Source organism: Caretta caretta, chromosome 11 (assembly GCF_965140235.1).
Source record: "Caretta caretta isolate rCarCar2 chromosome 11, rCarCar1.hap1, whole genome shotgun sequence".
NCBI classification, from domain to species: Eukaryota; Metazoa; Chordata; order Testudines; family Cheloniidae; genus Caretta; species Caretta caretta.
Genome location: NC_134216.1, coordinates 46,286,694 through 46,303,427, shown reverse-complemented (window position 1 = coordinate 46,303,427; position 16,734 = coordinate 46,286,694). Strand labels below are relative to the sequence as shown.

General features: G+C 41.9%; 1 protein-coding gene and 1 long non-coding RNA gene across 5 annotated transcripts in view; one reads left to right on the top strand and one right to left on the bottom strand.

The window, feature by feature from the left end:
• The window catches only part of CWC22 (CWC22 spliceosome associated protein), a 59,245-nt gene that overhangs the window by 35,627 nt on the left and 6,884 nt on the right, over positions 1-16,734 (top strand). For all 4 annotated transcript variants that reach the window (XM_048868906.2, XM_048868902.2, XM_048868903.2 and 1 more), the window contains 5 exons: positions 13,062-13,139; positions 14,484-14,636; positions 14,962-15,089; positions 16,003-16,104; positions 16,203-16,402. In XM_048868906.2, the coding sequence (XP_048724863.1) occupies positions 13,062-13,139; positions 14,484-14,636; positions 14,962-15,089; positions 16,003-16,104; positions 16,203-16,402 (661 nt within the window). The remainder of the gene's footprint in view (positions 1-13,061; positions 13,140-14,483; positions 14,637-14,961; positions 15,090-16,002; positions 16,105-16,202; positions 16,403-16,734) is intronic.
• The window catches only part of LOC142068555 (uncharacterized), a 51,758-nt gene continuing 37,538 nt past the window's right edge, over positions 2,515-16,734 (bottom strand). Inside the window, exons 2-3 of the long non-coding RNA XR_012664393.1 lie at positions 3,468-3,587; positions 2,515-2,600 (exon numbers count right to left, since the gene is read on the bottom strand). This is a non-coding gene — a long non-coding RNA (uncharacterized LOC142068555). The remainder of the gene's footprint in view (positions 2,601-3,467; positions 3,588-16,734) is intronic.

Sequence of the window (16,734 nt, the reverse complement as noted above, 5' to 3'; positions counted from 1 at the left end):
TAAAAGCAAGTTAATACAGAGAAAATGGCATTTTAGAGGGACAGAAAGTTCAGGAAGCCTACCAATAGAATAAATACATGACAAACCAAGAGGGAGTGCAGTAACTGTGCCAGCACAAGAGCCTGCAGAGTTTGCCAAGAAGCCAGATGCTGCTGAAAGACCTATTCTCCACATCTTTGCTTGCCTTGAATCTGAGTAGTATCCCTGCTAACCAAAGAAGAGAAGGAAGAGAAATAGCTGTAGAATGCTATTGGGTAAATATAAACCATTGTAATTACTCTTAATTAGTAAAATGTGCTAAACTAGAAAGAGCAACATTTTAGTCAAAATCCTAAATATTTTAAACATCTCTGCGTATTGTGAATCTTTTGTTATCACTTCAGTTAGTGTTTAAAATGAAGCATTGATCTTGTTTCCCTAATTAAGAAAGTGTCCTAACTTTACAAAGTACATTAAAAAGAAGAGTTTTCTTGCCCAGTTGACTTTTCAGTCCAACTAAGGCATTATACAGTTCAGACAACTAAACACATGAAAATATTGTTGGTGAGTAGATCAACATAGGAAGGTTTTTTGAAAAAAGTGAGTTTAAGGAGTGCAGAGTTGGGTACTTGGCTAACACTAAATCCTTGTCATTAAACACACTTGTACCCATTCAACTAGAGCTGTATTTTTTAATTGAAAGTTTGTGTGTAATTACTCTGATTTCCATTTAAGGAGTGGCTTATTTGTCTTTGATTAATCTGTTTTTACAGGATTAAGCAAAACCAAAATAAACCATTCTTAAACTGAAATAACAAACAAACTTTGATCAGATTTAAAAATATAGCTTTAGTTAAATGAGTGCAAGTGTGTGTAGAAACAAGCTTTCAGTGGCATGCAGTTCCCAAGCATAAGAGAATGCATGAAAGGAGGTGAAAAGCTGAGATTTGAGAAGTAAATAAAAATTAAATATAAAAAACATATGCGCGGTCTGAATAAGTAGAAAACTTAAGTTCTTCAAGTGCTTGCTCATGTTAGGTGTGTGTGCTCGCTACATGCACCAGTGCTGGAATATTTTCCCTCAGTGGTATCTGTAGGGGACTGGCTCTGGTGCCGTCTGGAGTGGCGTGCACATTCCATGGTATAAGGATCGTCACTGACTCTCCCCACCCTCAGTTCCTTCTTGCCGCCAGTGATGGTGCTGGAAAGTCTGCTGCTTTGGTTAGCCTTTTTGCTTTGTTCAGTATTACGAACTTTTCTTGTAAAATAGTTGTACATAGTTAACAGTTATAGTGTTAGTGTATTTTACTTGATTAGTCCTGAACAGGTCTCAGCCTATGGACGAGGCATGCCCCAGTCCCCAGGCTTTAAGCTCTGCGATTGCTGCAAAAAACCCAGTGCCTATCAGTGATCCACATAACAGTTGTTTAAGGTGTCTGGGCAAGTCGCATATAAGCAAAAAGTGCCATATCTGCAAGTCCTTCAAGCCTCGGACTAAGAAGGAGCAAGACATCCATCTCAAAGCATTCCTGGTGGAGTCGGCTCTAACTCCAGCACCGGAGCAGTCGAAGTCTGACTCTGTCCCGAGCACCGCAGGGTTGACCTCCTGCCAAACCCCAGCACCGGTGGTACCCCCTACATCAGCGGCACTGCCAACTACTCCATGGCCAGTGCCCAGCTGCCTAGTACCCATTGAACCTATGGGGTTTTACCCAGTCTTCACAAGGGCTTAGGCTGGTGGCGGGGGCCTCGTAAAAACGTCGGCCTCAGTATCCCGCCCTCCCCCAGAGGCAGATGGCCCTGAAGGGAGAACCCCTCAGGCTCACGTGGACCCCGGGGAACTGCCATTTGGCCCACCAAGGGATGTGGCAGACCCCATGACACCGGCTTCTACCACATCTTAGCCTAATGAGGTGATTGTGGGTTGCCCGCACCCACTTCCTCAGGATGATGCTAAGGCTCAACAGGAGCTGTTGGAAAGAGTTGCCTCTAACTTGGGGCTCCAGGCAGAGGAGCTAGAGGAACCATCGGACTCCCTAATCAATGTCCTTTGCTCAATGGCACCGGCCAAGGTGGCATTGCCCCTGCATGAGGGGTGTCAAAGATTACAAACGCCCTGTGGCAAACCCCCTCATCCCTGCCCCTCATCTCCTAGCAGGCAGAAAGAAAGTATTTTGTGCCACCTAAGGGTCATGAGTACCTCAATACCCACCTAGTCCCAAGCTCCCTGGTAGGAGTGGCCATTAATGAGTGGGAGAGGCAAAGCCCACCGGGAGCTACACCTAAAAATAAAGACTCAAAGAGGCTGGACACAAAGTTTATTCATCCTCAAGCCTCCAGTTGAGGGTGGCCAACCACCAAGCCCTCCTTGGCCACTATGACTTTAATATGTGACAAGCCATGGCCAAATTTGAGGATTCGCTTCCCGAGGACACCAGGAAGGAGTTCCAGGCGATCCTTGATGAGGGCAAGGCTGCGGCCAGAGCAGCCCTTCAAGCAGTCCTGGATGTGGCGGACTCCGCAGCATGCACCATGGCCTTGGCCATCTCTGGTTACTTCTCTCGGGCTTATCGACGGAGGTCCAGCAGTTGATACAGGACCTTTCTTCCGAGGGCCAGGCACTGTTCGCAGAGCAGAGAGACAATAAATTACATGGGTTGAAGGATTCCTGTAATACATTGAAAACCCTAGGTCTCTGTGTCCCGGGTTCAGCCCATAAGCGGTTTAAGCCGCAACAACCACGGTCAAGGGAACCAACTCAGACAGTAGACGGCTCATAAAAAGAGCAGAGGTTACAAACGCTGCCAGAGCCACCAACCTCTGATCTCTACCCGTCGGGCTCCACCCACAACAGGCAGGGTGGCAAGTGGGCATTTTGAGGGTGCGCCAGAGGGCAACCCACCAGACTGTACCTTGGATCCATTTTCCCTATGATTCTCCAACCACCTTTCTCTTTTTCCTCCCTGCATGGACCACAATAACTTTGGACAGTTAGGTGTGTCTTCCACACAATGGCCCGGGGCTATACCCTCCACTTTCTTTCTACCCTCCCCACTTCCCTATCTCTCTTCAGGGACCCTTCTCACAAAAGTCTCCTCACACAGGAGGTGAAGGGCCTGCTGCAGCTGGGAGTGGTGGAAGAAGTTCCTTACAGGAACAAGGGGTTCTATTCCCAGTACTTTCTAATCCCAAAGGCCAAGGGCGGTCTAAGACCCATCCTGGACCTGTGAGACCTCAACAAATACCTAAAGAAGTTAAAGTTCTGCATGGTGTCCCTGGCCTCCATTATCCCCTCCCTGAATCAGGGAGCCTGGTATGCCGCTCTCGACTTGAAGGACATATACTTTCGTATAGCGATCTTCCAAGGACACAGATGCTTCTTATTCTTCACAATGGGATCCAACCACTACCAGTTTGCGGTCCTCCCTTTTGGCCTAGCAACAACACTGAGGGTGTTTACTAAGTGCATGACAGTAGTGGCAGCTTACCTCAGGCTTCGGGGTGTTCAGATCTACCCATATCTTGACGACTTGCTGGCCAAAGGTCGCTCCAGGTCCCAACTCCAAAGGGACTTCACAGTGCAACAGGTCATGTGCCGGTCCCTGGGCCTGTTGGTGACCGACAAGAAATCTACGTTAGTTCTGGTGCAGAAGATAGAGTTCATTGGAGCAGTGCTCGACTCCACCTGTGCCAGAGCTTTCCTGCAACAGGAGAGGTTCCAGACAATGGTGGACATCATACCATGTTCCTTCTAACTATGGCCCGGGTATGTCTGCGTTTGCTGGGCCACATGGCAACATGTACATATGTCGTCCGCCATGCAAGGCTCAGGATGTGACCCTTGCTGCTGTGGCTGGCAATAGTCTGTTCCCAGTCCAGAAATCACCTGGACAAAGTTGTTACCATCCCGCCGGGGATACTTAACTCCCTGCAATGGTGGACTGACCCCAAGGCTCTCCTGGAAGGAGTTCCACTCGGTTGAACTGATATTGGATGCTTTAGACATCGGCTGGGGAGTGCATCTAGGCGAGACACAGACCCAAGGTACGTGGTCTCCGGAGGAGATGACATTGCACATAAACGTCAAAGAGCTCAGAGCAGTATGTTTGGCCTGTGGGATCTTCCTACCGCGTCTGTCAGGCAAGGTGATGAGAGTGTTGATGGACAATACGGCCTCGATGTTCTACATCAACAGGCAAGGGGGAGCACGCTCATCAGCTCTGTGTCAAGAGGCTCTCTGATTGTGGGATTCCTGCATCAAGCAATCCACTGAAGACCTGTCACCTCCCCAGTGTCAGGAACACGCTGGCAGAGTGCCTCCGCAGGTCCTTTTTCTCTCCACGAGTGGTCACTGCATCCGGAGGTAGCCTGATTGCTCTTCCAGAAGATCTGGGCAAGGACTGACTCTCTCTCTCTCTGACGCTTTCCTCCTGTCATGGTCAGGGGGGTCTGATGAATGCATTCCTGACAATCCCACTCATCAGCAGAGACCTGTCAAAGAACAAGAGAGACAAGTCCCAAGTTATCACGATCGCCTCAATGTGGCCGTGCCAGCATTGGTTCGGCACGCTGGTGGAGACTGCTCCCGGGCTCCTTCCCAACCGACCAGATCTGATTTTGCAAGATCACAGGAGCCTCTTACACCCCAGCCTCACCTCCCTCCACCTCATGGCTTGGATGTTGCGTGGTTGAACCCAGAGGAGCGGACCTGCTCTTAATGAGGTCCAGTAAGTCGTCCTGGAAAGCAGGAAGCCTTCCGCTAGAGCAACCCACCTGGCCAAGTGGATGAGGTTCTCCGACTGGGTGTCTGAGCATAGCATCTCTCCATTGTGCTCTTCCTTACAATCTTAGATTACCTTCTTCATCTTAAGAACCAGGGGCTGACCCTCTCTTCCATCAGGATGCACCTTGCAGCCATCTCTGCTTTCCACCCGCCAATCCAAGGTCAGACGGTGTTCTCGCACAACATGTCGGTCAGATTCCTGAAAGGCCTTGAGAGACTCTTCCCGCCAGTCCAGGCTCCTGTCCCACAGTGGGACCTTAACTTAGTTCTTTCTAGGCTCATGGGCCTGCCCTTTGAGCCTATGGTCTTCTGCTCCCTTTCCCACCTGTCATGAAAGGTCACTTTCCTTGTGGTGGTAGCATTAGCTAAACGAGTGTCGGAGATTAAAGCCCTGACATTGGAGCCACTGTATACAGTGTTCTACGAGAACAAAGTTCAATTGTGACCCCATCTGGCATTTCTGCCAAAAGTAGTGTTTTCCTTCCATGTCAACCAGGACATCTTCCTCATGGTGTTTTGTCCCAAGCTGCACAGTGAGTAAAGGAGGCTACATGCCCTGGAAGTCAGACGTGCCCTGGCATTTTAGCTGGAGCATATCAAGCCCTTCCACAGGTTGACCCAGCTCTTCTTCGCGACAGCGGACAGGATGAAGGGCCTTCCAGTGTCCACAGAGTATTTCCGACTGGATCACCTCCTGCATCCGGGACCTGTTACGAGCTGGCACAGGTCCCACTGCCGCCGATTGTGAGGGCCCATTTGACCAGAGCTCAGGTGTCCTCGGCAGCCTTCCTGGCGCACATTTCCATCCAGGACATTTGCAGAGCCGCGACGTGGTCTTTGGTTCACACGTTCACAGTACATTACGCCCTCATGCAGCAGGCCATTGGATGACTCTGGGTTCGGCGGAGCCATGTTGCAATCTACACATCCTTGAACTCCGACCCTTCTCCATTGGTACTGCTTGGGAGTCACCTAATACGGAATGGACATGAGCAGGCACTTGAAAAAGAAAAGACAGTTACCTGTTCTGTAACTGGTGTTTGAGATGTGTTGCTTATGTCCATTCCATGACTTGCCCTCCTTCCCCACTGTCAGAGTTTTGGCAAGAAGGAACTGAGGGTGGGGGGAGCTGGCGGCGCCCCTTATACCGCAGCATGTGCCCGCCACTCCAGAGGGCGCCAGAGCCAGTCCTCTACGGCAGTGCTACTCAAAGTGGTTCTCCCGTGGACCGGTGCCAGTCCGCGAGCCATCGGCTGCCGGTCTGCACACACATTGGGAAATAAATTGCTGGTCCCCCACATCAGATATCCATAGAGCAGTGCTTCTCAAGCTGCCACTGAGGGAAACACTTCTGGCACCGGTGCATGTGGCGAGTACACACACCGAATATGGAATGGACATGAGCAACACATCTCGAAGAACACCAGTTACAGAACAGGTAACTGTCTTTTTCTTCTCTTTAGCCCCAGTTGTCTTTTTCTGGTTGGTTTTTCTATAGCAAGGGTTCTCAGCAGCCTTTTTCTTTCTGAGTGCACTCGCACTCCCTATATGGTATAAAAACTTCACAGCCCACAGCAGCTGTTTTTCTGCATATCCAGTAAATTAAAAGCCAGAGCCAGTGTTAGGGGGTAGCATGCAGGGCAATTGCTCAGGGCCCTGCAAAACTAAGTTGCTCAGGCTTTAGCTTCAGCCCTGTGCAGCGGGGCTTGAGCTATGGCTTTCTGCCCTGGGCCCTAGCCTGTCTAACGCCAGCCCTAGTCTCTGACTTATTTTGGTGGCCCCCCTGAAACTTGCTCGTGGACCCCTAGCTAAGAACCGCTGTTCTGTAGGATAGAGGTAGAAATGGAGCAGGCATTTTGGAGAGTGCACCTTTTTTTGAGTCTTCTAACTTATCTTTCAACCACCCACACACAGGGACACTTCCAAGTGGAGTGACCTTTCCATGATACAAAATCACATCTGGAGCTAAAGGTCTTCATAAAAAATAAGTGATTCACTTCACATGTGGGACTCGAGAACTCTGTAATACTTTTGAAATACTTAGTTACATCATGATTGGAAAGGTATCATTTAAACATTGATGACAGTCATTTTTGCATGCAATTTGTGCATTAAGTATGTAAAAACCTTGGAGCTATCTGGTATATAAATTGTCTATAAAAATTAAAATTCACTGGCTTTTTAAAGCAAATGATGGACTTAAAGTCCAGACTGTTGGTGTCATAGGCATTATCAGAAGTGTTCTGAGCAGAGAAACTAGTGAAGTAACCTTTAAAGCTATAATTGAAGTTAAAATTGCAATGTGAACTTGTCACATCTCTCTAAAAATTAATTAAATCATTTCAAAGTTTGTTAATTTTTAATCTAGAAGACAGTTACTCTAGACCTAACCTCAACTTGTTTTGATAACACTAGCAAGAATGTCTTTGTGGGTAAATCTATTTTCATGCATGTGGTTATTCAAGATACTCTCCTAGAAATCATTGTAATATTTAATTAAAATGTTAAAATATTTAATTACTGTAAACCACAAGGGATATCAATGTTGTAATTGCATTTAATATGAGGAAAAAGTAATTGGTTTTGCAAGTCGTGCTGACTTTATTAGCAGTGGCATCAGCACTTTGCCCTGTTTTATTGTTTGAAAACTGATTACAGCATTACTGTAAAACGGGAGGGTAATATAAAAAAGTTAATATGCATTTTAATATATCAAGCTAACACAATGTGACTAAGTTGAAAAGAATGGCCTTAAACAGATTTGTAAGTTAACTTTTTTGGTACAGTATTTGCTGAATGTTACTTGTTTAACACTGACTAGATTATGCCTTTATTTTTATTTTATTTATTTTTGTTAGCTTGTTTTGTGTATTTGAGCTGTGTAATGGGAAAAAATGTTTCTTTTAGGATTTCATGATAGAAGGATTGGTACAAATGGGAGTACATTACAACAGATTTAATATAAGACTTACCATATTTAAAGTATAAATGTGTTTAGACTTTTTTTTAATTGCAGTGGCATTAAATATATCTATTCTCTATTGATTGCGGGAAATTTGTTGTTGTGACTTCTCAGTTTTGAGAAAATAACTATAAATGTGTGTGTTCTGTTTTTCCTAAGATTTCTAATTAGTCTAAAGAGACAAACATATTTAAACTAATTGCTAAAGAGGTCTAATTGCTGACAGTCTAATTAATTGTTACTTTTTAGCGTGCAGTGTCTTTTTTTGTGTTTTAACAAGTCTGACAAGTCATCTTATTAAAATGCTATGAAATGATCTAAACAGCTAGACAGATCCTTCATAACAAGATTTAGATCAGACATCTGCAAAAATCTACAAAGTTGGCGTCTTAAACATAATGTATTTTGGAACTACCATCATTTTTGTTGTTGTTAATGGACTAAATCTTATGGGGAAAATAAAATATGTTAACTAAATTGAATGAAGTACAGTGTTAAATGCACTGTCCATTTATATGAAAATGTTTGCTTCTGTTGTCTTAATATTAATTATTCTTTACAAATGGTTTTTAAGTTGCTGCCACAGGGCAGATTGTGGACCCGCTTACACAATTGTGCAAGGGAGTAAGGAGGTGTAAGGTGTCCCCATATCCCTGTATGACAGCTACCCAGATAGCAATGCAGAGAGAAAAGAAGCTATATCCCATTTCCCCATCTCACTTCTGCACAAGTGTATCCTCCCCAGTGGAGCAGAGGGAAACTGGAAAGCAGATTGTGACTCAGGCTGTCTACACTACCACTTCTGTCAGTATAATTTGTCACTCAGGGGCGCTTATGTCAGCTCAACATAAATGACGCTGACATAAGCGCCTGTGTGGACAGCGCTACGTCTACGGCAGAGCTTCTCCCACCAACATAACTACTGCTGCTCATTGGGGGTGGACTAATTATGTTTGCATAAAGCAGCTACACTAGAGATCTTAGAGCTGCGCAGCTGAAAGCTCTCTAGGGTAGACATAGTCTCAGAGTCATGATCTCCTGGTCTGCTCCAAGGAGCAATGCAACAAGGCGCTCCCCTTGTTAGGGCTTGTGGCAAATCCATGTGTCATTAATATAAAGGGAAGGGTAACCACCTTTCTGTATACAGTGCTATAAAATCCCTCCTGGCCAGAGGCAACATCCTGTTACCTGTAAAGGATTAAGAAGCTCAGCTAACCTGGCTGGTACCTGACCCAAAGGACCAATAAGGGGACAAGATACTTTCAGATCTTGGGGGGGGGGGGGGTGAAGGCTTTTGTTTGTGCTCTTTGTTTACGTAGTTGTTCTCTTCTGGGTCTGAGAGAGGCCAAACAGAAATCCATTTTCTCCAACCCATCCTAATCCAAGTCTCCAATATTGCAACCAGTATAGGTAAGCCAGGCAAGGCGGATTAGTTTATCTTTTGTTTTATGTGTATTTTCCCTATGTTAAGAGGGAGGTTTATTCCTGTTTTCTGTAACTTTAAGGTTTTGCCCACAGGGGGATCCTCTGTGTTTTGAATCTGAATACCCTGTAAAGTATTTTCCATCCTGATTTTACAGAGATGATTTTTACCTTTTTTTTTTTTTTTTTTTAAATAAAATCCTTCTTTTAAGAACCTGACTGATTTTTCCATTGTTCCAAGATCCAGGGGTTTCGGTCTTTGATGGTTTTGTAACCAATTGGTTAGGATATTATTCTCAAGCCTCCCCAGGAAAAGGGGTGTGTAGGGCTTGGGGGTATATTTAGGGGGAAGACGTCTCCAAGTGGTCTCTTTCCCTGTTCTTTGTTTTAAACACTTGGTGGTGGCAGCATACTGTTCAAGGACCAGGCAAAGTTTGTACTTCGGGGAAGTTTTTAACCTAAGGTGGTAAGAATAAGCTTAGGGGGTCTTTCATGCAGGTCCCCACATCTGTACCCTAGAGTTCAGAGTGGGGAAGGAACCCTGACACCATGATTGAGCCTTATTGTTTTATATAGCTTTCCTTGGTGTACAGTAATTAAAATGTACAAAAATTTCTGATTTGGGGTGAGGGAAGTCCAGATAAAAAATGGTATGTTTCAAAGTGATTTTATCTGTAAGAAGAAAAGGAGTACTTGTGGCACCTTAGAGACTAAGTTAGTCTCTAAGGTGCCACAAGTACTCCTTTTCTTTTTGCGAATACAGACTAACACGGCTGTTACTCTGAAATTTATCTGTAAGGTAACGTAACTTACTCTTGTTAATCAATTATTCTTCTAAATTATTTTACTTGTAAAATTCTTCAAAAACTCCATCTTTTAGTGATGCCAGAAAGTTCTCTACATAGCAGAATAGAATGTGCATAAAAATATCTAAACTGGAACTGTCAAGTAAAGTGTCATTTTAAAAAAAAGCCTTATACTATATTTTGACAGTTAAACATAAAAGAATTAGAGAAACAGATGTACTTTTCAACATTTATGTGGTCTCTTTTTAATTTTAATGAACGAGCCCAGATCTTATATTTGGGTTTCTGGCATTGAGAAGAAACTTAACCCAAAAAAAAACCAAAAAATGAATCTATTTTAATTGTTGGGTTTTTCTTAGTTCTTTTTGTTTTATGTTCCTATTGGGCTTTACTAAAACCTAAATTTGGTATCTGAATTACTCAACAGTCCCTTAATTGTAATACAAGAAGGGAATAATTTTAGCCATTATTTGGATTAGATTTTTGTGGTTTAGAGTGGACATGAATGTGAATGAGAGAGTAATTTAGGCCCCAATCCTGTAGAGATTTTGGCATAGTCTACATTTGAAAGTTACAGCAGCATCAGTCAGGGTTGTGAAAAAAACATGTCCCTGACTAACATAGCTGTGCTGATATGAATGCTCCTCCCCCCCAAAAAAACTGGACTGTCTCCCAAGATTTGTGAGAGTGTTGGGTCATCCTTCAGAATAGGTTGTAGATCCTTCATAATGCGTTGGAGGGGTTTTAGTTGGGGGCTGAAGGTGACGGCTAGTGGCGTTCTGTTATTTTCTTTGTTAGGCTTGTCCTGTAGTAGGTGACTTCTGGGAACTCTTTTGGCTCTGTCCTTACTTTGTCCTTACCCATAACTATTTTACATTTGGGGACAATGTATACCGTCAAATCAGCGGCACTGCTATGGGTACCCACATGGCCCCACAGTATGCCAACATTTTTATGGCTGACTTAGAACAACGCTTCCTCAGCTCTTGTCCCCTAATGCCCCTACTTTACTTGTGCTATATTGATGACATCTTCATCATCTGGACCCATGGAAAAGAAGCCCTTGAGGAATTCCACCATGATTTCAACAATTTCCATCCCACCATCAACCTCAGCCTGGTCCAGTCCACACAAGAGATCCACTTCCTGGACACTACAGTGCTAATAAACGATGGTCACATAAACACCACCCTATACTGGAAACCTACTGACGGCTATTCCCACCTACATGCCTCCAGCTTTCACCCTGACCACACCACACGATCCATTGTCTACAGCCAAGCTCTGCGATACAACCGCATTTGCTCCAACCCCTCAGACAGAGAGAAACACCTACAAGATCTCTATCAAGCATTCTTACAACTACAATACCCACCTGCAGAAGTAAAGAAACAGATTGATAGAGCCAGAAGAGTTCCCAGAAGTTACCTACTACAGGACAGGCCTAACAAAGAAAATAACAGAACGCCACTAGCCGTCACCTTCAGCCCCCAACTAAAACCCCTCCAACGCATTATTAAGGATCTAAAACCTATCCTGAAGGATGACCCAACACTCTCACAAATCTTGCGAGACAGGCCAGTCCTTGCCTACAGACAGCCCCCCCCAACCTGAAGCGAATACTCACCAGCAACCACATACCACACAACAGAACCACTAACCCAGGAACCTATCCTTGCAACAAAGCCCGTTGCCAACTGTGCCCACATATCTATTCAGGGGACACCATCACAAGGCCTAATAACATCAGCCACACTATCAGAGGCTCGTTCACCTGCACATCCACCAATGTGATATATGCCATCATGTGCCAGCAATGCCCCTTTGCTATGTACATTGGTCAAACTGGACAGTCTCTACGTAAAAGAATAAATGGACACAAATCAGATGTCAAGAATTATAACATTCATAAACCAGTCGGAGAACACTTCAGTCTCTCTGGTCACGCGATTACAGACATGAAAATTGCGATATTACAACAAAAAAACTTCAAAACCAGACTCCAGCGAGAGACTGTTGAAATGGAATTCATTTGCAAATTGGATACAATTAACCTAGGCTTGAATAGAGACTGGGAGTGGCTGTCATTATGCAAGATAACCTATTTCCCCTTGTTCCCCCCCACCCCCCCACCCGACGTTCTTGTTAAACCCTGGATTTGTGCTGGAAATGGCCCACCTTGATTATCATACACATTGTAAGGAGAGTGAGGGAGAGAAAACCTTTTGTAGTGGTAAACACCCATTTTTTCATGGTCTGTGTGTATAAAAACATCTTCTGTATTTTCCACAGTATGCATCCGATGAAGTGAGCTGTAGCTCACGAAAGCTTATGCTTAAATAAATTGGTTAGTCTCTAAGGTGCCACAAGTACTCCTTTTCTTTTTGCGAATACAGACTAACACGGATGTTGTTCTGAAATCTTCCTACACTGGCAGAAAAACCCCTTTTGTCAGCTAGGCTGCATCTACATTATGAGGTTATGCAAGCATAACTATGCTGGTGTAGTCTGTAGTGTAAATGTACCCATTCACACATGCTTAATGTTGCACACATGACTAGTCCTAAAGAAGTCACTACTCACAAATGTATAAGTCTCTTTGTAAAATCAACACCTTAAGTTCTGATCTTGAGACCACAGAGCATTCTCAACTGCCATTTACTCAAGGAATTTCATATTTACGCTTGGCTTTATCATTCACTTTCTAAGACCCTTTTCTTATTGCATAAAGGTATCAGTGTTTTAAAAGTCGTTTCCCTTTTTACAGCCCATTGTCTTTTTAATCTTGCAGTTATATCATAATGTTGAATTTGTGATGACATTTCTTTAGTAAGATTACAGGATTATAACTTCCCTGCAGATCTGGGCAGGTGGAGAAATTTGGATAGAGAAGGTTAATAGCTAAGCCCCAAATACCTTCCAAAATAGTGGAAATTCAGAAAACTACTGAAATTGACCCCTCTGACCTTTCTTTAGAAAAAAATTAAGTGCTTGTTTCAAAGATAGCATCCATGCGAAAATCATTCTTTAATATTTTTGCGTTTATGGAGTGGATTTCTACTACTACAGAGAATTTATGTAGAGGAATTTTTGTGTTATCTTAAAACAGAAAGAACTCTGCAACATGATCCTTGACTGCTGTGCTCAACAAAGAACATATGAGAAATTCTTTGGTTTACTGGCAGGGGTGAGTTCCACTTTCAGACTTCAAATTTTACAGCAAGAAACATAATTTATATAATATGGCAGTAAAAGTTTTCATATAAGCATCTGATATTTTACGATAAATAAGTCAATTACGTGTGGCTCTTTCGTTCTGAAGTTGGTTATATGAGCTGAGGTGGTTGGATTATCCATTAGATGGTAATAAGCATTCACAGTAAATGCAGAATGGGAGCACACTTTTTCCCTGTTTTTTTTAAATATTCCTATCTTGTAGAAGGATGGTCAGTGGCCAATGGATAGCACTAACAGTAACGGAACTACATAAGTGCAAAGTACTATGCTTTGTTATAAATAATTTTCTTGCAGCAGGAAAGATAGTATTTTGGAGTTCTCCGTTGTTTCTCCACTTCGTTAAGGTTGCTTAGTTAGTTTATTTAGCAAATTAGGATGACTTGGCTCATTCCTGCACCATTCTCTCACTAAAAGAAACAAATCTGGTTTTCTTCTTCTTTGTGTGTGTGTGTGTGTGTGTGTAAAATTGGTTATAACTTTTGTTACAATTATTTATTAAATAGCAGTTTTCCTTTTACTCCATCTGTAATCTCAGTATAGCTGACTCTAATAAAGTTTACGTAAGTAAAACTTTTGATGTCCTTACCAAGGTTACTTACAATTACAGAAGTTTCATTAATTTCTAGACAATCAGATTTTTAGAAAATGTTACTGCTGATGTAGCTGTGCACAAAGGACCATATTTCCTTTTTCTATTACTCACCTAGTACTAACAGTTACCTTATAATTTGCTAGTAACCGGTTATAAGAAAGCACTTGGTTCCATAATAATCCTGGATGTTGAAATTTACCGAATAAATTTATCGTACTTTATTACAGATTGCCGTGAAAAATATTTCAATATCCAGGATTATTACGGAACAAAGTGTGTTCTTTATATTCCTTGGAATTGCTGTTTCTGCCTGAAATGTCTTGACACTAACTATGCTCCCTTCTATTTCTCTAGTTTCAAATAAACTTGCAATGATGTAATTAAAAATATTATGTCCTGTGGTATTGTATTAAGGGGTCCCACCAGGTGAGACTACTAGAATCGAGATGTTGCAAGGTAGAAGAAATTACCTTATCTAGTAACATGTCAAAATTGATAATTATTGTTTCATAATGCAAGATGAGTTTCCTCCGAGAAACTGCTGGAGGTAATAAATTGATCTTTATATTCCATTTAAAGGTATTTTTTCCTTTCCTTTTAAAAGGAAAGACTTCTATATAAATGCTTAGTTCTAAATATATTTTTGTTTAATGTTCTGTTTTTATTTAATCTGGTTGTTTTAACTGTACAATGTTATTTCAGCGTTTCTGCATGTTAAAAAAAGAATACATGGAATCCTTTGAAGCTATTTTCAAAGAACAGTATGATACTATCCACCGTTTGGAAACAAACAAATTGAGAAATGTAGCCAAGATGTTTGCTCATCTTCTGTACACAGATTCACTTCCCTGGAGTGTAAGTAGAAAAGGGCTTTGTCCTAGCTTCTTTCTTCAGTAGCTAGTCTGTAGTTCTCAGAAATAAATTACAATATATCATGCTTGGTGTCAGGGATGCCTTTTTTTAAGTCTTGTTTTTTAAAGCCTGAGACTTAAACTACTAAGACTCTGATTAAAAAAAAAAATCAAAATGTGTTATTTTAATTAACATTCTTACAAACTATATTGCTATAGTGTTGGGGTGAAAGATGCTGTTCTATATTCGGGCCAAAGGTTGAGCTTGACCTTCTAAAAATAGAACTGGGTGTGTATATTTAAAATCTGTTTTTTCTTAACATTTTCAGGTCCTTGAATGTATAATATTGAGTGAAGAAACTACTACATCGTCCAGTAGAATTTTCGTCAAAATATTCTTCCAGGAACTTAGTGAATATATGGGACTTCCTAATCTTAATGCAAGATTAAAGGATGAGTAAGTTGAAATTTTACTCTGAGCGTTGTCCTTTGAATTCTTTCACCCTGTAAGAGTACATACAGACTCTCCATTTTCAAGTGAAAATACATAACAAACTATGGCCCCGATTGATGTCCGTGTACGCGCTCTGACTAGTCAGTTAAACATGCATAAATATTTGAAGGATCAGGACCTGTATTTTCTTGGTTTTGTTCCACTGCTGTTTCAACTTGAATAGTAACTTCTCTAGCTGAAGGACATTTATTTGTATACATCAGCATCATTCCTGAAGGATGTGGGGCAGGATAGTCCTTTTTTTTTTTTTTTTTTGGAAGAGCCTGAAAGACCTCAAAAATATTAACTTTGTATTTTTATAAGATTAATTGCTTTATTTTAAGCACAACAAAAGTAATACATTTTCGTGTGTGTGTGTTCCAGTACTTACACAACAGTGAGGATCCTTCCAATTGTTCAGGTTATTTCTTGAGGATCTGAGGCTTACTCCTTTTCAGGAGCTATTCTCCTGTATGATGGTAAATTAAACAAGCACTCAAAACTCATTGAAGCCCAAACTTTGACCTACCTTAGGGCCCAATTCAATGGAATTTCTAAATGGAGAGCTGCTACAGAATCAGGCTCTTAAATTTGTCATCATCTGACAGGAAAAGGCTGTCCTTTTTTTTTTTTTTTTTTAATAAAACCACCACAGGCTTATGAAGAAATTTTAAAATTCTGCTAAAGGAACACTTACTTTGCTGGACCCACAAAAGCATTGCTTTTTTCATCCATTGCAGTGTCTGCAAAAAACAATGGTGAACAAAGACTATTTTTGTCCTGTGGGATTCCTATGATGTATTTTTCAAAAAATGCATGTAGAAATTAAGAATAGTTTGCTGCGTGAGGTTTAACGTCTATGTTTTGTTTTTATCAGAACACTGCAACCTTTTTTTGAAGGATTATTGCCTCGGGACAACCCAAGAAACACTCGATTTGCCATCAATTTTTTCACTTCCATTGGTCTTGGAGGACTAACGTAAGAAATTGTTGTTTTTTTTGGTCTTAATCCTGATTTGACATTGCTTGACTTTCTGTTTAAGGATTGAGATTGTTTTGGTTTTTGTTGCTAATTAGGGATGAATTACGGGAACATCTGAAAAATGCACCAAAGATGATCATGACACAGAAACAAGATGTTGAGTCATCAGATAGCTCATCATCTTCCTCAGAGTCTGACGACTCCTCAGATTCCAATCCTGACAGCAGTAATAGTAGCTCAGGATCATCTAGTGGCCGTGACTCCTCTTCTAGCAGTGGCCATAGCAGTGTCTCAGGTATTAAACATCTATCATTTAACTCATTCTCTCTTTACTGTGCGCACTTATATACTTACCATGAGGAAATAGTTATCGTTGATATTTAATTATTTATTGCTAAATCTGTACTTTAAAAATTCCAATCTGTAAGTTTGATAAAATTCTGGAAATCTTAAAAGAAAAGAAATTGCTCCTGTTTCCAGAGAGTGAGGTTTTTGAGAAGCATATTATATTGGAGGCTGTTTCCTTAAACTGATGGGTCCATTGCATAAAGTTAATATCCCAATTTAATCTAAGACTTCCTGATACTTGTTTATAAATAATGGCCTAGCACCAGTGTCTTTTTGGCA